The sequence below is a fragment of the Neovison vison genome, chromosome 3 (genome assembly GCF_020171115.1).
Source record: "Neovison vison isolate M4711 chromosome 3, ASM_NN_V1, whole genome shotgun sequence".
Taxonomy (NCBI): Eukaryota; Metazoa; Chordata; class Mammalia; order Carnivora; family Mustelidae; genus Neogale; species Neogale vison.
In genome coordinates this window covers 147,570,008-147,590,828 of record NC_058093.1, presented here as the reverse complement: position 1 = coordinate 147,590,828, position 20,821 = coordinate 147,570,008, and the positions used below count along the sequence as shown (strand labels likewise).

The 20,821-nt window shown below is 47.5% G+C and overlaps 2 protein-coding genes across 43 annotated transcripts in view; both read right to left on the bottom strand.

Annotated features, from left to right (window-relative positions):
• CFAP53 (cilia and flagella associated protein 53) overlaps positions 1-6,124 on the bottom strand; it is a 36,955-nt gene extending 30,831 nt beyond the window's left edge. The window contains exons 1-3 of the mRNA XM_044243012.1: positions 5,039-6,124; positions 1,054-1,283; positions 161-334 (exon numbers count right to left, since the gene is read on the bottom strand). Of these exons, the coding sequence (XP_044098947.1) occupies positions 161-334; positions 1,054-1,283; positions 5,039-5,107 (473 nt within the window). The 5' untranslated portion in view covers positions 5,108-6,124. The remainder of the gene's footprint in view (positions 1-160; positions 335-1,053; positions 1,284-5,038) is intronic.
• On the bottom strand, positions 1,247-19,908 carry MBD1 (methyl-CpG binding domain protein 1). 42 transcript variants are annotated; one of them, XR_006383886.1, is made up of 19 exons: positions 19,762-19,908; positions 18,219-18,353; positions 15,488-15,602; positions 15,231-15,397; positions 15,061-15,143; positions 14,857-14,897; positions 14,336-14,482; positions 14,103-14,231; positions 13,851-13,925; positions 13,593-13,712; positions 13,441-13,509; positions 12,708-12,875; positions 12,050-12,346; positions 11,819-11,956; positions 11,339-11,473; positions 11,191-11,252; positions 10,178-10,320; positions 7,974-8,268; positions 6,361-6,496 (listed from the first exon to the last, which is right to left on the bottom strand). XR_006383886.1 is itself a non-coding variant. In XM_044242995.1 (18 exons), the coding sequence occupies exons 2-17, from the start codon at positions 18,326-18,328 to the stop codon at positions 9,964-9,966; spliced, it is 1,896 nt and encodes a 631-aa protein (XP_044098930.1). In that variant the 5' UTR covers positions 18,329-18,353; positions 19,762-19,908; the 3' UTR covers positions 1,247-1,283; positions 9,932-9,963. The 42 variants fall into 42 exon arrangements, 41 of the variants coding, with proteins under 41 accessions (XP_044098930.1, XP_044098921.1, XP_044098937.1 ...); XM_044242995.1 differs by lacking the exons at positions 6,361-6,496; positions 7,974-8,268; positions 10,178-10,320 and adding exons at positions 1,247-1,283; positions 9,932-10,003; XM_044242968.1 differs by lacking the exon at positions 6,361-6,496 and having other exon boundaries at positions 7,293-8,268.
• Between the last annotated feature and the right edge of the window lie 913 nt (positions 19,909-20,821).

Sequence of the window (20,821 nt, the reverse complement as noted above, 5' to 3'; positions counted from 1 at the left end):
AGTGCCTGCATTATCCAATGATGTGTATAATTACTAAGACTTAGAGGCACAACTACTGGGAATACCATCTCAAGGCCATAATTTCCTATAAATTAGTATTCCTAAATCATTTTTTCACACATCAACTTCAGATTCTGTGTGCTTTTCCTGACATCATTACCTGAATTGCTGGTCTAGTTTTTCAGCCACAAGATCTTGTCTCTCTTTTTCTTTCTTCTCTTTCAATAATCTGGTTTTATCTCTCATTCTATCTTTTTTCTCCTTAATTGTTTCTTCTTTCAACTGCATTTCAGTTAAATACCCACTTTCTTCTGATGCTAAAAGTTCACGTAGCCTGAAAATAATTACAAAAAAATTAAAACCGTTATGCCACATGGACCATTTTACTGTTTTTTATTTACTTTTATTTATTTAATTAGCACGTTTATTTTTATGTTTATTTTTATTTTTTAAAAAGATTTTATTTGAGAGAAAGTGTGAGCACATGTGCATGGGCGTGGTGGAGGGGGCGCAAAGGGAGAAGCAGACTTTCTACTGAGCGGGGAGCCAGACCCAGTTGGGGGGCGGAGGATGTGGGCTCAATCCCAGCACCCTTAGATCATGACCTGAGCCAAAGGCAGACACAACTGACTGAAGTATCCAAGTGCCCCCAAATCATAAATTTTTCAAGGAAAAAGAATCATAAATTTTGCAAGGAAAAAAAATCATTGCAGTCTTCTATAAAACAAGTTTAGTCCTCATTTAAAGCAACAGAAACTGATGTGCCATATTTTATTTGATTTCATACAAATTAGATAATGTACATCTTCAGCAAAAGAATATGAACAGATTTTAACTAAAGTAACAAAATATTAAACAATATATTCCTTAGCTTTCTATCAAATGTGGGTTATCACAAGTGAAAATACAAACAAACAGTAGCTACTGATTTGGTAAGGGTATGAATATCTTGGCTATGATCCTTACTATAAAAATTCACTTGATTTTTTATCAATCTCACATCAGGATCTTGGGAATGTTTTATAGTCTGAAGCACCAGTTTGTGAACCTTACTTATTTCGTCTTTCTTCAGTGTTGATGATGAAACCTTGCATGGCATCCTTGATTCTTGCTTTCACAAGACTGTCCACAAACTTGCGATCATTGTGCTGGTCCCACTCAACTTTCAAGCGATCTCTCTCCTTTGACTTAATAGAAGCCAAAATAGCATGATGTTTCTGATGGCTGCGTTGGATTCTTTCCAGTTGTTGCTCGGCCCCGTGAACTTTGGGAGGCTTGGCTCTCTGAAAACAAATAATTATCACTTACAATCGATCCAAAATCGATTGCATATTTTCAAGTAATCATAACCTCCACCAATACTAAATACCATTGGTTGTATCAAAGTAATACATCCTGCTACAACTGCAGATAGCTGAAGTGCCTGAGGTTTAACATGTTTGATTCTTTGAGCCTGTACTTAAGATGTCATCAAATCAGTCTCAAATATTTAAGTGCCATTTGAGTAAAAGTGCATGGAATTATAAAGTTTGAGCATGACTCTAGTGATTATTTAGTCAAACTCAGAAACAGTAAGTGATTTGTCCAAGGTGCTTCCAATAGTCAGGGCAAAACTGTATAGAACAAAAATTAGAGGTCTTCTAATTCCTGACCATCTTGTCCCCCCACATTGCCTCTCAGGGGTAGACAACACAGTTACCATCAAAATACTTTCAACTAGAAGAGGCTACTCTCTAAGTATATAGGATATATACAATGAGCTGTGACAATTAAAAAAAAAAACCCCTATACTGAGAAGGGAGAGGGTTTGAAAGGGAAAAAAAGAAAAGGAAAAAGGAGAAAAAACTGATAATAATGTTTTCTTATTTTTCTTGTGCCCAGTTTAATGCAAGGGCAGTACTCCTGACATTTTGGGGTAATGAATTTCTAAATTTTTTTAGACAAACTTCCACTAAAAAGTTAGAAACACACAATTTTGAATACATATTGACACATTTAATAAAATCATGTGAACAGTCTTTCTCATTTCTGTATTCTTAGCATTGAAGAATAATGCCTTACCACTGTTGGTTCTCAGTGTGAAGGAAAGAAAGAAGGGAAGAGGGTAGAGAGGAAAGGGGGGAAGAAGGAAACATTTCTGGGTAGGCTTGACGCAATTTCTACTCCTCCCGGGGCCATCATGAAATCCACGGTCTCGAGCTTTGATTTCAGCCAATTTTATCAAGTCAACCTTAGGTGAATAGGGAGACTCCAGGATGCTGATTTACAAGTAATAAAATTCTTAACTCATATGGCAGAAAGTCAATCTGATAATATACACTTCTAACATTATACTAACATCACTGTCAGGATTACCAAAATACTAATGTTAGGTCTTGGTAAAGTAGTCTTCTAGAGAAAGAAAATCAACATTTGCAGATAGCTTGATGAAAAGATTCAAGGTACGCAAAAAGGTACTTTGAATTTTAGTTGAACAAAACAGGGCTGAAGTGGGTTGGAGACAGATGATGTTGAGGGTTATATGGTAGGTAGATAATCCGTATCATAACCATTTAGAGCCTAGAGCCACTTAATTAACAAACTACCATCTCTAATATGTATGGCATTTTATGAATGAAGACTCAATGATAATGAAGTAGAAAAGGGTCAACACTACACCTTGTTCAGGATACACACAGGAATTCAGGTTCTCAGTAGACGTATGGCTGAGAACCAAACACCAAGGTCATCAAGAATCAACTGTCTTGAGTTGTCAGAGCAGGAACCTGGTTCTGAGATACATTTTGATTGAAAAGGTGAATGAGGGTAAAGGGTAGTGAGAAACACCCTGAGCAGTAGCCAGGGGTCAGGAGCCCCTTCAAAGCTTGGGGCATACTGTACATGACTCTGTGGTCAGGAAAGAACAAGAATCCGGAGGAGTAAAATATGAACTGGAGTTCTCTAATAAAAAAGTGATACCAGGTGAAAAAATAATGAATACTGTTTTTCTGAAAATAAATAAATTGGGAAAAAAAAAGGTGATACCAATCCACGCATAGTTTCAGTATTACTCAAAATTCACTGTTTGACATGAATATAATGTAAAACAGATCCATACTTTAACATTTTCTAGTAGCTGCATTTTAGAAAGTAAAAAGAAACAGGAAGTTAATTTTAATAATATTTTATTTAACCAATATATTCAAAATATTGTCATTTCAACATGTGACTCTAGGCACATTTCAAGTGCTCAAAAGCCATGTATGGCTAGTGGCTACCATATTGGACACTGCAACTCTAAACCATGCTAAAGGCAGGAAAACATAGGATTTAATCACTACCTTGTGTTTCCAAGGTCACTGAAGGGTCTGTTACTGTAACATGTTAAATTACAGTTTCTAATGATTGAGTTTACAGTTTATATGTCTTAAAGAACAATGTTTTACAGTCTAGGTTTGATTCTGGCTCTACCCATTACAACTATGTGATTTTAAACAAGGTACTTAATCTCTTTGAATCTCAGTTTTCTTACCTGTCAAAATGAGCAAAATAAATGTGCTCCTAAAAAACTATTTTAAGAATTAAATAACTGGGTCCCCAAGCAGCACTCACCATGTAACTGTTCCTTTACTTCAGACGTTACATCATTTATTGCTTTCTCCTGGAGAAATGCTTTAGCTTCAAGTCTCATCCCTGGTGGCTTTAATTCCTCCCCCACCACAAGTGTGATCTCTAACATCCATACTTCTTATCACACTCTGATTTCTGAGATATACAACACTGACTTTTCCCTTTTCCTCTTTATTCTTCTATAAGCTCAAAGTATTCAATTGGCCTGCTTCTCTGGTTCGGTGGTTTTTTTTTTTTTTTCATGTTCTTTATTAGTTCCCAACACAAGCAATGGCACAATAGCCCAGTCCCTGAGCTCTGTGATGGGATACAGAACCCAAAGTAGATCAGGTTCTATCCCTCATGAAACCCTGAACTCTACAGTCTGTAGAGGCCTCCAATCTACTGATTTTCAGACCCAGAACCTACAGTCCTTGGACCCAGAAAAGAGGGAGCTGGTCTGTAAGTGGACTGAGAATTGCTGTGTGTACTGTGGTGCATAATAAAACCGTATCCTTCATTATTGCTGGTATTTCTGCCATAAAATACCATCACAGACAGTATAGCACATGATTATCTACCATATTAGCCTTTAATGGTTTTACGCATGAACAAACTATTTCTGCAATTAGAGAATAAGCAACAGGAAGGCAGGGATCAGACATTTAATGAAAAATAAACCTCTCAGAGTCAGTTTTTACCCCCATATCTCCCGAAGTGCTGTGGACACAGCAGGGGCTCAAATAATATCTCTATCATTGTCTAATTACACATGAAGGCTTTCTAGCCTATAGAAACTAACTTGTAGGAACAAAGGTATCTAGGTGCATAAACCAAGTGTCTAGGGTTCTGAGCAAGACCCATCACAAATTCTGCAGCACACAGCATTCTCCTGGCCTCCTACCACCACCCCAGCCTTAGAGGCAACCAACCACCCTATTGCCAGGCCTGCAGGGACACTTCTGTTACAGCTGAGTTGACACAGGAAGGGCAGTATAACTGCTCACAACCCCTCACAGCCCAATCCTCCTTCCTCATACATTTTCCCTGGAATGCAGCACCAGCCCAAGATCATACAGCTGAATCACCAGTAGCCCAGACCCGATATCCTGCCCTGCCTGGGCCCAGCACTCTTTTTGTAACAGCCATGCCACATCACAAGGGGACAGACTTCTTGGGAGTCTTGGAGACTGAAACTCTCAGTATCCCAAGTGGTGATTCTACAGATACAGAATCTAAATATAACTGGTGCGAGGTGGGGGGTTGAGGAACAGAGTACAGGAACTAAGTGAATGGCCTTCTCGCTCCTCCTTTCAAAATCCAACCCACTGCACAAGACACCTACTCCCCTTGAGAGAGCCACCGCTTGGGCCAGGTTGGGCTCGGCTAGGCCCGAAGTGCTGGGAAATGCAGAAAGCAGTAGGGTCCCGCACACACATCCCGTGCTTACCACGATCACCACTTTGGGAGTGGGGCCCTTAACCTCCCGCTGTACGATGCCAAATCGCTGGCTGTACATTTTCGAGTCCCTCGGGATGGGGGCGGCGTCCGCCGCGGTATCCCAACGGCGAAGACCTGCGCGACCCGCTTCCGCAGTGCAGAAGTCTGGTTGCCATGGTGCACCCAGCAGGGTGAGGGGCAGGTGGGCGGGGCCGAAGTCGGTCCCGTCACCATGGTGACCATAGACGCCGGTGCTCCCAACTTCCTCCCGGAGCCGAGGCGCTGAGTCTGCGCAGTCCTCACCCAGCCCTTCGCCATGCCTCCAGCGACCTCGCTCCCTTCCTTCCTCTAGGGTTCATCAGAATAGCAGAAATAAGCCTCCTTAACCTGAAGTGAAGGCGAAGATCTAATTGCATCCAATTGACTTTGCTATTTATATCCTGTAATCAGCCTAAAAGCATGAGGAAAGTTAGTGGATATTCTGTGGGAAGGTTAAATTTTGTGGGCATTTCTAGGTAAATATTGATGATAATATATAATCATCACAGGACAACCACCCTACATTTGTGTAGTTCTTTTAGGTAATTTGCAAGGTATTTTCAGACATAAAGCCTTTGGGCCTCACAACTATCTTAGAGCGTTGATGGACAGCAGGTATTCTCATCTTCCAGCTAAGACAAGGCCTAGAGAGCCTGTCTGGTCAGCCCACCCAAACCAGTAATGATAAATTTGTTAGTAATAAGATCTTCCTATTGCACTGGACAGAAACCAGAGCTGACTCAGGGAACCCCAGGATGGGACAAATCAGATGGGCTTAAGAGGGCAATGGCATGACCTGACTGGGCAAAATAAAGACCAAGAGTCTGAGGTACCATTCACAGTAAACCAGGGTCAGGGCATGGATTGGAAGCGCAGGTAAAGAGGCCCTAAGAATCCGTATCTGAGGAGGCGAAGAGGCAACACAGGTCCAGGGACCTAGAAAGAGCCTTAGGCAGAGGTGTAGCCAGGGCTGTACTTCTGGTCAAGAGCAAGGTGGTAGTAACTAAAAGCCAATTAAGAATGACGCTTTGGTACTCTCCTTCTCAAGTGCAGCGGGCAGCACAGAACACTAGACCACAAAAGAAAATCAGAACCTAGTCAGTCACTGACATCTAACAATAACCAAAGTACAACTGCTGTGTATACCGTCGTAAGGCCGCAATTTACTGTAAATTAGCGTTCCTTAATCATTTGTAATCCACCCACTTCGGATTTTGTATGCGGTACGTTTCTAGATTTGGATTCCATTTCCTGAAATGCTGGTTCAGCTTTTCAGCCACAAAATAATGTCTCTTTTTTCTTTTTATAATCTCTTTTAATAATTCTCATTTTGTCTTTTTTTTTTTTTTCTCTCTCCTATAATGCTTCTTCTTTCAATTGCAGTTCGGTAAAATACTCATTTTCATTTACTGCTAAGAGTTTACGTAGCCTGAAACAAACAAAAAAGAAAGAAATTAGAGGTCGTCTCGGTTCCCTGGGCAGAGTCCTGAGGGTCAGTTCCTTGATCTTCATGTCCCACCGGCAAGTGGCCCACCAGTTGGTCTGGGTGGAACCACACCTCACACCACACCCTTGGGAAAGAAGGGAGGCAATGAAAAGGCCCTCAGTCAGGCGCTGGGTTTGGGAAAAGCAGCAGATACAAGAGAGTGCGTCGGACACCCAAGAGGTCGTACAGCCCGTAGGATCCTGCCGAAATGAGTTCTGCGACGGGAAAGCCGACCCCTGGTGACACTTTGCTGTCCTCAAACGTCCCAGCGTCGGTCGAGAGCTCGTCCTGCTGCACCCTCCCCTGGGCGCATCCCGTTAACTTAACTCCAGTTGTTTTTGCCCGTTTCTACCTCTAGTGAAGAATCGGCTTTCTTCCCAGCCTGGCCAAGGATTTTTTTGTCTCGGCCGGGCGGAGGCCACGCCCCCGGGCCGCCCTGGCCAGGGGTAAGGGGCTGCGTCTTCCCAGAGCGGTGGTGGGATGACCGCGGCCCCGGCGCCCCCTGGCGGGGGCCTATTAACAGGATGGAGGGGCGGGACCCGGACCAGCGGAGAGCCTCCGCCTTCAGCCAAGCCCCAAGGCCTAGAGAAGTGGTTGGCCCAAGGTCCTTCGACAGAACCTGACCTTGATCTTGCCACCCACCATCCATCCCACTTTCTCAGAGTCAACACTGTTACACCATCAAGACACTCCCCAAAGAAACACTAAATATATGAAACAGTAAACGGGACAATAAAAATCATTTTAAAATAATTTTTAAAATAGAACAGCTCAGAGATAGAAACTATTTATATTATTTCCAATTCCTATTGTGCCCCAAGGTTCACGCAAGGGCTTTCCTCCCGACAGTTTCCTGAATTCTATATTTTCACCATTAAATTCCATGATAAAGTTGGATATCCATTCACCATTTGTAATACATACTTATGTTATTTAATAAAATTGCATGGACTGTATCTTTTTCATTCCTGTATCCCAGTATCAAGTACAGTGCATACCATGGGCCCGGTTCTCATTACTTGAATGAATGACACAAAAATAGCCGAGACCAGCCAGTTTTTTTCTGGGTGGGCTTGACAGTATTTCTGTACTTGCTGGGGTCACCATGAAATCCATGGTCTTCAGCTTTGCATTTCCAGCAACGTAGCTTTATCAAGTTATCCTCAGGTGAGCAGTGAGACCCTTGGGAGCTGATTCATGGCAGGGTGGCTTTGTAATGTGTCACCTTGACTAGGCTACGTTTCCCAGAACTCCCTTCCCTGTATGCTTCCGGTTAGGATGGGCCACAAGAGACAGTTTGCATGGTAACTGGAGGACAGAAGTGAAGCAGCAGCATACTGTTTTTACACTCGGAAGGTTGGTGCAGACGCACCAGGCACTGTTGCAGTTCACACATGTTGTCACTTATCTGCTGGCTCACCTCGTTGGTGTGGGGCAGCAGTCAGGCCTGCAGCCAGGCCTGCAGCTGCTCCACTTTCCCTGGGATCTTCCTTCTGCTTCTCTAATTCCTGGGCCAGAAGAGTATTTAACTCTGTGATGAAGGGCACCAGCTTCTTCTGCAGGACACCCACATTATCGCAGTTGGAGATGGTGAGACACTGACATGGGTTCTAGGCCATCCTCGCCGGTTCCAGCTCTTGCTCGTGCACGCCAAAGTGTCCTCCGTCTCCCACACTTTACATCCATCTTCCCTTCCCGATTGCCTGCCCTGCAGACTTCAAGCTCCAGCATTAGATGCAAAGACAACAGCCTCAGAGACTGTTTAATCAGCTCCCACTACTGTATAAGCTCAAATCCCTATTAAGTCCCTTAAAATATACATATATATAATATATATATATATACATACACACACATATATATACATATATATATAATATTTACATTAGTGGTACTGCTTTTCTGATTGTATTGTGAATCACACTGTAATCAGACTCTTACAAGTCTGAATGCCAATCAAATTTCATTTTAGACATTACAATACTAGGGTGAGGTGCCTGGGTCCTGGGAGGAACAAAACAATACCAGAAAATTAGCCAGTCTTATCTCTGGCTCAAGAAGGTAAAGCAAACGAAGGGGCAAAGAAGGGTAGCAGAAAGGGTTAAGAGCATGGAAATGTCTAATCTACATCTGAATTATCTAAAGCTGCAGGGCTGGGACTAGAATAAGGCAGGGGAGATACAAAGGCTACAAAATTTAAGGAGGCATGCACCCTGTCACAGCCCTATCGAGCTGGCTATGTAATGAAGGACAGGTCTAAACTTTTTGGCACTTTACGAAGAATGGGGAAGTGAGGCAGGACTGAGTCAAGACTGGCCCTTATGCAGGACTTGAGGCAGGAATTTGGACCCCTCATAGAGAGGGACCAAGGACAAACTAAGCAGAGAAGCCATCAAGGGACAGGGGAGGCAAGCTATAAGCAAAGAAAAGCCAGCCTGGCAGCTTTACTTCTGAAGACTGCTTTGGCTGAGGAGAATGAGGGCAACAAGCAAAATGGACAGTGAACCCTGGAGAAGGATGTCCATTAGTGTTTGAGGAATATTATGCCACACCCAAGGCCTCAGAAGAACCCAGTCTCTTGAATGCATGGGTGCTGTGACAAGGTGACCAAATCCACGCAGCCTTGGCACTCCCTAAACCATGCTAGAGGCAGCAGTGTAAACAATTTGTTGTGTTTAGGGTAATCCACCTTGTTTTCAAGGTCACTGGAAACTTACTATAATATTACACATTATCGGATATAGGATTACAACTTACAGTTCGGTGGCTTAAAGAACAAGGTTTTTACAACCCGTTTTGTTTTTTTTTTCCTAGGCTTACTGATACTAGCTGTCTGTCGGACACTGGACAAGTTATTTTATTTCTTTGAGTCTGTTTTCCCATATGCAAAAATGGGCAAAAATCATTGTTTCCCTAAAAAGATTGGAGGACTAAATAGATCAGTAGGAAGAACTAACCAAATAGTTCCTTTCCTCATTTTTTCACATTACGATTTTCCAATGCTGTCTCTCTGAGGAAATGGAAATGTTCAGAAACACTGCCAGGTCTCATCCAGAAGCCACTGAAAAATTATTCACGAAGATGGCTTGTACAGGCTGTTTTGTGGCGGCTTTTACAGCCCCTCTCCACCCCAGATCTCCCACCACAGCTTATCACAGTCAAGCTCCTGGGATTTGCACCAGTTGGAGCAAATGCAACAACTTTTTCTTCCTTTCCTGCTTACTTCCTCTTTAAGCTCATTGTACTGAATAGGCCTGCTTCTCTGGTTTGGTGGTAGGTTTTTCCAGTTCCTACTGAATCCTACATAAGCCCCTCGGTCTACGGTCCAGCCTCTGAGTAGATCAGTGTTCTCTCATAAAGCCAGTCTGTAAATATCACCTTGAATCCTACAGTCTGCAGAAGCCTCCAGTCTACTGCTTTCTAGCTCCAGGTTTTTTAAGGTCCTTGGACCTAGAGAAGAGGGAGCAGGTCTGTATGTTGAATGAAGTCCGCTCTTTGCAAAATGGAGCATTACAAAACCATTTCCTAGTATTCTGTGCACACCACCCATTTCCCCATAATTATCCCTTCTCTCTCTTCTCGCTTTCAAAATACTCCATTACAAACGAGATAACACATCATTACCTTCTCCATTAACACGTACTGATTTCACACATAGGGAAACTGTTTCCTCACTTAGATGGTAAGTTTCCTGAAGGCAGGAATCCGAGTGTCTCCTGAAGGATAAGCCTTCCAGGGTCATTGTATTCCCCACTGGAGCTCTCACACTGCAGTGTGCAAGGTGACACAGCAGGTACTCAATCAGTACCTCTGTCATTGCCCAAGGCAGATGAAGGAGTTTCTGGCCTGCAGAAACTAGTTTGTGGGAACAAAGGAATCCAGGTGCCTAGGCTACCAGTTTATGTTGCCTTTGTCTGGGGCTGTATGGTACAGCCTGTGAACATCCTGCAGAAGGTAGCATTCCCTTGTCCTCTTCCTGCCAGCCCTGTCCTCAGGGGCAGTTATCCTTCATCCTATTGCCAGGCCTGCAGGGACAGTTCTTTGGAGCAGCTAAAATTGTATTAATAACCTCAACAGGCTCAGGAGAGGCTCAAGAAACAAGCCCGACTCCATCCACAAAGGATGTTCTAGGAGGTGAAAGACAGCCTGAGATTCAGCAGTTGCACGTGGCCCCAGATCAGAGCTATCTCAGGGCCCAGACCTGCCCACCCACCACTGTCCAGCCCACCTGTCAACTCCGGAGGCCTTCAAGACCCCAAATAAAGATTCTCTGAATAAAAATTTATATATTAAACCTGACCCCTTCTGGATTTCCTAAAGAAGATATGGACCAGGCTTTTATATTTTTCCTTCAAATCTCATTGCAGGGCATTAAGTCCTCAACCTCCATTGACCCCTGTCCCTCCACCCCCACCCCCCGCCCCGCAACATACACACACCCAAGGAAAACCCTGACCTGAACCTCAGGAGAAATCTCTAACGTCCTGCACATAACCCCTCACTGATCATAATCAACAAGTGATATGAGCCTTTACCTCCCACTGCACCACACCAAATTACTGACTCTACTTTTAAAACTCAGGGCCCACATCTGACCAGCACCAACCCCATACCATCCCTCACTGTGCGGGGCACACCTTGGCAACCAGACCGCTGTGTCCCGGAGGCGGGTTCCACCCAGGCTGAAAATCTCCGTGATCTGGGGAAGAATTAATATCATGGGTCATCATGGCCAATGGGACTAAAGCAGGGTCAAGGCAGGGTTAAGTGTCCCCCAGCACTGACCACGGGTGTGCCAGCCCCTCCTGCCTCCTCCTCTGGGGCCAAGTCAGAGGCGGAGTCTTCCTTGCTCTCTTCCTCCTTGTCCTCCTCAGGGTCCAAAGGCTCTTGCTTCACAGGTGGCAGGCCTGCATCTAAGGCCTGGGAGAGGTGGGAAATAGGCATCAGTCAGAAGGGCAAGGCTGGCCTAAGGCAAGAGTCTCTTACCAACCAACCTGACAAATTTGTGCTGACAAATCTCACTTCCAACACACTTCAGCCCAGAAAACTCATCTCTCAACCTACAAACCTTTCCCCTTCCTCAGAGAATTCCTTTTTTCTGTTAGCTGGACAGCAAAGCAGGCAAAGTTAGTTGCCTGGGGAAGGTGGGGCATTTGTCAGACAGGTAGGGAAACTTTATGGTGAGGCTGCGATCAGCCCATCTATTGCTCTGCTCAAAAAAACCACCATCATTCTGCTTACAGACCACCCATCACTGACCCCCACCTTGCTGGGGCAGCCAGACAGCAATACAGGAGAAGTCAGGATGGCTGTGCCCGGTGTCCAGTCTTCCTGGGCATCCACCTTCTCTTGCTTCACCTGGGGTAAGGCCACAACCCAACTCAGGCCTGGGCACTGGGCCTCCTGTGTGAAGGAGGATTGCAGCAGACTTGGTCCCAGCTTCCTGGCACAAGGCTGGATAGGGCTGGGGAGGGCAGGGTAAGATGGGACCCTCACCTGCAACAGGGCTTCTGTGGAAGCTGTAGCAGGGCCAGGCACCTGCACAGGACTGCTTGCACCTTCCCGTAAGAACACAAGGTCAGTGCCAGGTGGGGGTAGCACAAAGCCACTGCCCGTTTCCTGTTTCATTGGAGTTTGGGCACGGCCTGATCTGACTGTGGGTGTGGTCAAGGTCTTCAGTATCTGGCCCAGACGTGGCCGTCGAGTAGAGCCAGGTCTCTTTCGACGAGAGTACGGTGGGGGCGGCCCTGCTCCATCCTCAGATCCTGCCCAGACACTAGGCAGCAGCCGCTTCTGAATAAAGACAAGGTGTTACAGCCATGTGGCAGTGACCAACTCCAATATCCACCACCCTGCCCTCACCACTGTGCCTGCTAATCCCAATCAGTTCTAGCACAGAACCTCACAAAGGAGGCCCTCACCATTGAGCCTGCTGGTCTCCTATTAGCAATGCCAGTGCCACTCAGATTCTTCATTTGCCCCAACACAATATCTGGTAATCTTTGGCTGAACATACTGCCCTGCCCACTCCTCTGAAGATGCACAGCCCATCTGGCCTGTGCCACCCACCTACCAGGCCTTTCCCACTACTCCCAGGCACTGGGGGCCCTGGATCAACTTATCCCACCCACCTGATCCTTCCTACCCCACCCACCATGGCAAACTGCAGGCACTGGCGCCAACGACACTTCTGGCGCTTCTGATTGCTGCCCCCAAATTTCGGCTTGTCACAGCAGAAGTCGCAACGACCACAGTCCATCCGGCGCAAGCAAGCTGCACAGGCCCCACACTTACGGTTCTGCCGACGGTTCGTGTAAGGCTGCTGGGGGACAGGCAAGAAGAAGATGCTATTACGGGCACTATTCCAATGCTGCTCCTTTACTAGCCTCAGCAGAGGGAACCAGCTGTGCACTGGTCTTGGTCACACCTCAGCACCTGCTAGTCCAACACCAGGCACTATCACTGCAGTGGACAGTGCCCAATACCATCAGAAGTGTGGCTGCTCCAACGCCTATCCATCGTGTCATTAGCTAGACCAGTGGCTACCAAGGTCTTCGGCCCCCACCTCAAGCAGAATTTTGCTAAGTCTCCACTGTGACACTCCACTGCACCTGCTGAATCTGCTCAACCCATGTGAACTCCCTTCACTGTGCCGACTTTTCCTCTATCAGCCCCACCAGAGCACCGGTTCACCTGACATTAGCTACCGCTGCTGCACCTGTTGATCCCATGTTGGTCCCTCCCCCATTCTCTGCTCACCCCATACTAGTCCCCATTACTGTGTCTTGCTGTTTCCCTATTAGGCCCATTGGAGCAGCTGCTTCTTTGGGCTTAACCAAGTACCCTGGGAGGGTCTAGGTTTGTCCAAGTAGGGTGGAGCCACTCACTAGCTCGTCCTCGTCTACACAGTAATAGATGAATTCGGCAGGTGGCGAGGGGGCCAGGGCTCTGGGTTGCTGCAGAGGCAAATGGGCTGGGGTCAGGGCAAGTGCTGGGTAAGATTAGGGTTGTTCCTTCCCCCGGCCCACCAGGGCCTCACCAGCTCTGGGGACGCTGGAGGCTGTGATGGGGTAACTGGAGGCAGTGGCTGGGTTCGTGGGGGGCGCCGCCGGGCAGCCATCTTGGAGTCACAGCCTCCTCTGCGGCGGCTACGTTTACCCTGGGAGAAAGCCAGAAGAGTAGTTTAGGCTTGATGGCACCAGGCAGATACAGGATCCCAACCCTCATGCCCACCCCCAAGAAAAGTGCAGAAAGCATGCATGGGACAGGCAGGCAGAGTGTGGGGTGCAGCACTCACAGCAGGGGGAGCCACAGCTAGGGGAGGGCGTCGTTGACATCGCTGATGGTGGCGACGGAGACGGTGGGCAAGGTGCTGGCAGATAGGGGCAAGTAGGTGGGACCAGGGAGTTGAGCATGGGGTGAGGGAGAAAAGAAGACATGAGGTGGGCAAGACTGGGAGGAAGCAGCAGCAGCAGTAGCAACTTTAACAGCAGATGAGTTCTGCCCCAACCCTGGCCCCAACAGCGCTGGCCCCTCCAGCCTAACTCACCCGTAAGCAGCGCCGCTGGACACACCTCCATTGGCGCCTGAGACCAGGGCGGGGAGGGCGAAGGCAAACTCGACAACGGCCACAGTCCTCTCGGGTCTGACAGCCCCTGCACACTCCACACCCTCGGCTCTGTTGGGGGGATGGGAGGGAGCACAAGCATGATGCATGTGGCCAGAGCTATGAGAGCCAGGGGCTAGGGTAAGCCTTTGGCCCACCCCACCTGCCCAGCTCACCCTTTCCACAATCCGGAGGCACCGTCTCCGCTCACACTTGCAGAACAGCCCCGAGGCCACATCATGGGGCAACTGCAGAAGGCATGTGGAGCAGGCCCCGCAGTCCTCGGTTACCCGGCAGGCTGCGCACTCCCCGCAGCCCACACGCTGCCAGGAATGGGTGGGGCGAGGTCATAGGCCCAGACAGAGTAGCTCCAGGTGCACTGCCCCTTACGTGTCTATTATTATTAGCCCCCACAGCCACGTCTAGTAGTCTACCACTTGCCTCATCACTGTACCTAACAACTATTGATTAGCGGCCATCAGAGGCTATCCCCAAGGTCTACCAGTGCCCTGTTAACCTCATTGCTGAAACTGCTGATACCCCAACGACCCATTACTGTCTGCTGCTGGTAGCTAGCTCCCTACAAAATGACTCTGACACACTGTGAATCCAACACCATTCCTTCAGACCCTCCACAAGCCCCCATCACATCCTGCTCCCACCACACAATTGTGAGGAGGAGGCAGGTCGTGCTTACCTTAAACATCCTTTGCTCCCGGTTGAAAGCAATCCTCTGTGCTGCAGAGGGAAAAGCAGAAGTGAACAAGAAGCATCAGATATCTACCCTCACGCACTGCCACTCCCCTGACGTCCACCATTCAACCTCCAGCCTGACAGTGGTGTCCTAACATGACATCAGACTTGCTTCACTTCTGTGTCCCAGGGCCTGGGGGCCACTCACCTCTGCAGTCCTTGCATAATGTCTTGAGCCGCTGTCTTCGGGTACCATCCCCTGAGAAGCTGATTCCACAGTTCTCACAGCACCTGGGATGGGAAACATGGGTGTGGGGCTCTAAGTGCACCCTCAACCGCAACCCTCACCCTCTTGGCTCACTTTAGGTCAACACTCACCCAGGAGCAGGCAGTGAAGCTGGGGCTGTGTCAGCATCAGCCTTGGTCTCATCCCCTGGGGCCTCCTTCCTGACCTCACCCTTCTGGGGTCCAACCTGACGTTTCCGAGTCTTGGCTGGCCGTGAAGGCTTCTTCCGCTTTCTGCTAGGGACAGGTAAGGACTGGGGCTGCAGATGAGAGGAAAAGAAGGAAGAGATCAGTGGGTGGGTGTTAGGTGGCTCAGTCATCCCTGCTGGGTACCCCACACTGTGTAGTACCTTGGGGGCTGGATAACACAGAATGCCTTGTTTGAAGTCGAAGAGGGTGAGGTCACACGCAGGGCCCAGGTATCGGGTCAGCTCAACTTTGCTTCGGATCCTGTCTCCTGTGGGGCTAAGGATGGGCCAGGATGGGTTGGTACCTGGGTGAAGTCATGGCCACTCCACCCACACAACCCTCCTACTGGACTGGTGAACAGGCCTGTAAGGCTGGCAGGGGATACAGGAGGTAGCTTGGGATTGGCATGTAAACCTTGACCAGATCGTACCCCAACTAAGCCTGCATAGCAGAAATATTAAGATGTGTACAAATAGCCGTGCATATGCATATATAAGTAAATAATATAAACGTAGATACGTATGTACTTTTGTCATATGTTACTACTTAGTCTATACAGTCAAAAGTACCAATCCCATCTGTTAAGTAATGTCTAAGTGTGTTAATATTACATACTAAATATTTAAAAAAAAAAAGATAAACACCTGCTTAAAAACATACACACAAATGAACAAGCACATAAATGTATATGCAAATGCATGCATAAACATACAAATGCAACTACATACAAAACAAAGCAGGCATAAGCAATACTGAAAGAGAATACTCCATGGGTCTCCAGCATTTTTGCATGTCTTGCAAGAGAGGCACTGATAGTCCTTTGTTATGAACTATCTCTTCAAGGATGTTTGTACAGCAAACAGCCTTGGAAGATAAGAGATAAGTTCTCCTTCCAGAGCAGAGGGAAGGCATCCTTACGATCCTAACATAAAAGACTAGATTCCTGAAGCTCAAGCAGTTCCTTTCCTACAACCCAATGCATGGGCAGATGCTAGATAGCCCTCTTCAGGTCATGATGTGGGAACTGGCATTTGGGGAACTGACAGGAAAATAAAGACATTCTGAATACTGCTATAACTGTGAGTAATAAACTGTCTTTCATCTCTGACCCAGGAGTGTTGTATATCCTACACCAGCATCCACAAAATTGTGACATACTTGTTATCTTGCCCTAATTAGGACAAAACCTCTAGTCTTTTACGGTTCTTTTTTCTTTTTCTTTTTTTTTTTTTTTTAAGATTTTATTTATTTATTTGACAGAGAGAAATCACAAGTAGACAGAGAGGTGGGCAGAGGGAGAGAGAGGGAAGCAGGCTCCCCGCTGAGCAGAGAGCCCGATGCGGGACTCGATCCCAGGACCCTGAGATCACGACCTGAGCCGAAGGCAGCGGCTTCACCCACTGAGCCACCCAGGCGCCCCTCTTTTACGGTTCTTGATGACAACACTTAAAAATAAAAATTGTGACAGTTTCAGATACATTATATGTGGATAAATATACAACTAAGTATGAATGAACAATTATATTTATGATTTTACTATATTCCTCCAGGAAGACAGCAACTTAGATACCAAAAAAGTTCAGAAAGAGTGAACTTCAGGAAGTTCAGGAAGAGTAAATTCAATAACTGCATCACTAATAGATCCTGAAACACCTTAGGTCCTTAAATGCAAATAGCACACAAACATGTATATTCATGTATTAATAATGGTCAATTATCATTCGTGCTTTGTTGTATAAAGTCACATTAAACACTGAACTAGTGAACATAGAACCTCTGGTCCTAGGGAACCACAGGATAGCTTCCTGCGAGCCTCAGATGATCAATGTGTAACCTCTTTTAATGTATGGCCTTTGAATGATTTAAAGCCAGGAGCTCTGGAGTATTGTTATATAGATACTTTCACCAAGGCCCTTGTAAAACAAGCCAGCCTTGCCAGTATTGAAAACCTGGTCTTCTACATGACACATTTCCCATGTAACACTTAACGGGGATTTTAAAAATTCCTCTCCAAACTCTTGATCTGCAGACCTACCTTGTATGCAAATTTAACATTTTTTACAGTATGTCACCTTCTGAAACACATAAGCCAGTCAGCACTAAGATAGATTCAACATTTTCCTAAACAGAGGTAACACAACCATGAAGTCCTTGGCGTTCGGCCTCTCCCGATGCCCACTACGCTTTACTTTACTGGTCATATTATGGATCTTTATTTAGGCTTAGCCCTTTTCCCACCTTTTCCTTAGGTTCAGCGTTACTTTAGCATTTTCCAGAAATTGAAGTTGGACAAATTGGAAATTTTCCTTCTCTTTTTCTAGATGTACCAAATTTTTGATTCACTGACATTGCACTCACTCCTAACAGCTCTACAACTCACACCTGAAATTTATTTAATATGTATTTTCTCCTTGCAGCACATCACGTTTTTCTCCTTGTAGCCCATCAGACTTCTTACACTTAGAATACTAGATAGCAACTTCAGCACTATGCTGAGGGCCATTCTAAATACTAAAATCACCAATAAAAAGTACAAAAATGTGAAAAACATGGCACTAAGTAGGCCATGAAAAGGACACATGATTACAGTAAAAGAACTGAAATAAGAAAGTCACATTCAACCTCAGCTGGGAATGCCTGTATCAGGCAACTTAAATTTTTTGCTGTTCTGTGCATGTCTATGAAAGACCATGAAAGTACAAGGAATATCAACTTTAAGAAGACAAATTCTAGCAAGCAAACAAATTAGCAAATATGAAATACACAAGTAATAAGAATGGAATATATATGCATAATTTTAATCCACCCACAAAATTAAACACACCCCCTGATTTCACCCTGCTCAACCAGACTCAGCCTTACCCATGACCCTGTCCACAACCCACCCAGTACCTCTGGTAATAGGTGTCTGAGCGTCCACAGGTGGCACCTGACTTTCGAAAGACCTCACGACGTTTCCAGCCAGGGCCCAAGGCTGGGCACTCCAGCCAGTCCTCAGCCATGGAAGCCACGGGAAGGAGTAGCGGCCTGCAACACGGAGTGTGTAATGACGAAAACTGAGGGACTAGGAGAGGACGTGTTGTACCCTAGCCCCCCAAACTGCTAGTATGCTTGTTCGAGACTTGGTACCTCCCACAGCCAACTGGCCAATACAAGAGAAAATCTTTCCCAACTCATTCTTCCCTGTCCTGAGCCCAGAAGCTTGTCTTTCCTCCCCCTTCCTGACCTGGAAGCCCAATCTTCAACTTAAGGGTCCCAATCTTCAACCCAAAGATCCCCATTCCTTACTCAATGTCCTGATTCCCACTTCCTCCCTTTCCTCAGCCTGAGAACCCATCACTTCTCCCCTCTGCCAGCCTAAGAATCTCTTTTCTTCCAGGAGACACTGTCTTTAACCTACTGGTCTCTACGCCATCCCTTTGTCACCCTGAAACCTCCGTACACCCCATTCCCCGAACTGAGAGGCCCTATTCCTCCCATCATCAGCCCAAGAGGCCCCCATTCTGCTCATCCTCAGACCAAGGTCCCAGTACTCTATCTACCTCAGTGTTCTGACCTCCCATTCACTTTCATCATTGACCCAGGAGTCCTCAATTTCTCTTTCAGTCTTTTAACCCTCCCACTCCTTCCCTTTCTGATGTCCTCTTATCATGCTACCTCAGTGCTACTGCCTCAGTTTCCTCCGTGTCCTTGCCAGAGAGCCCCCAGCTTCTCCATCTCTTTACCCTGAACAGGCCCTCACTCCTGTTCCTCAGCCTGAAAGCCTCCTCCTCCCTTGTTTTCCCTGTCAGTGCTCTGAGACACAAGTCTTCACCAATATCAGTCCCCAAACCTTATTCCTCTCGTCTTCAGCTACAAAGTTTCTTCATTCCTTCTCTTTAGTGTCTCTTATTCTCCATTCCCCTCATCACCCTGAGATACCCTTCTTTCCCCCCTCAACATTCTGAACCCACCCCTCAATCCTCCCCGTTTTTGTCCCAAGATCATGCCATCCCTAACTCAGCATTCGGAACCCCTATTCCTTCTCTTCTCCATAGGAGTCCCCGCCGCTCCTTTTCAGCCTTTCAATGGCTCCATTTCTTCCCGTCATCAACCCGAGACCCCGCTTCATTTCTCCCTCTCAGCGTTCTGAACCCTCATTTCTCTCCTCAACCTGAGAGGCACCAAGGTCTCCCCTCGGGGTTCGGATCCTTCCCCAACCCTCTCCGTCCTCGTCCAGACTCCCAACACGTCCACCTGTCAGCGCTCTGAGCCCCAATACTCCCCGTCCTCAGGCAAAACCTTCCCATTCCTCCCCTTCAGTATTCCGACGCCGCCATTCCTCCCACTCATCGGCCCGAGGGCCCTTCATTCCTCTCCGTCAGGGTTCTGAGCCTCAATTCTTCCCCATCCTACGCCTGAGCGCTCTCCATTTCCACCCCCACAACTGTCTCACCAGCTCGGCACCAGGCCGGTAGCTTCCGCCGCTCTAAGTCCGCGGACCCATGGCGAGGGTCCCGCCTGTGACTCCCGCCTTGCCCTGCTCTTCTTCCTCCTCCGCAGACGCTTCCTCTGAAGCGGTAGCTGTCGCTGCCGCGGCCGTTCGTTGCTCCCGGAACCGGAAACCCGCTGGCCCCCTCTAGGGCCCCGCCCCCGGCAAGACGCCTGCGCTCTAATGCTCCTCCGGCGTTTGCCCTTAGTAGGGAGGACCCCCCGCGCCTGCGTGCTCGGTCCCACAGCAGCGCGCTCCTCTTGCCCGGAACCTACTGCGCCTGCACCGTGACGTCCAAGTACGGCTCGCACCCCTATCGGAGACTTGCAGCGCCGGAGCCCCTCTCTCCCCCAACCGGCGCTCTCCCCGCTCCGCCCACCTGGCTTGCGCCTGCGCTCTCCCAACCTAAGGGGGCGTGGAGGGTTGGGGTTGGCCCTACGCTGTTCCCCAGGCGGTCTTCACCAGCGGTTACCGGGAGGGAGGGGTGCCCAGGGCTGAGGTTGTGTCGGAGGGGTCCTCTCCCACCTCTCTACGTCGCGCCTGTGCCGTGCGGTTTCCCGAACATCTCCCCCAGGACTATTGCGTCCAGCTCTCTCCGCTCCGCCGAACAGTTGCAGGAGCGCGCGGAGACTAGTCCGGCCGCACGCTAACCCCAGTACTTTCCACCGGAACTGGAGAAGGGGGCGGTGCCGCGCAGCAGGTAAACAGAAGGGCCGTGCAACGGAGACCGGCGGGGCCCGTCCTGGAAAGGCTGTGCTGTGGGGGATCAGTAGCCCCGACGACAGGGCGGGACGGGGTTCCCGTACTTCTGTTACACGCGTGTCGCAAAAGAGGGGTTTGAGGGAGAACGAGACCTTGTGTCCATCATCGAATACATTTCTAGTTCGGAGAATGTCAATGCTGAAACAGGGGTGGTAAGTCAACCACAATACTGAATTAGTGCCAACTGTATACCCATTGTTTCAAGATGAAATGCTGAGAATGTAGGCCACTGGGCTCTCCTTCGGCAAGGCATATGCCACCG

Excerpts from the sequence above, each read along its gene's own strand:
- MBD1 (XM_044242968.1), bottom strand. The coding sequence starts at position 18,328 with ATGGCTGAGGACTGGCTGGAGTGCCCAGCCTTGGGCCCTGGCTGGAAA. Across the intron at positions 14,483-14,856 it reads GGGAGCAAAGGATGTTTAAG|CGTGTGGGCTGCGGGGAGTG; the intron begins GTAAGCACGACC and ends CATTCCTGGCAG. Across the intron at positions 13,926-14,102 it reads TCCAGCGGCGCTGCTTACGG|CACCTTGCCCACCGTCTCCG; the intron begins GTGAGTTAGGCT and ends CCTATCTGCCAG.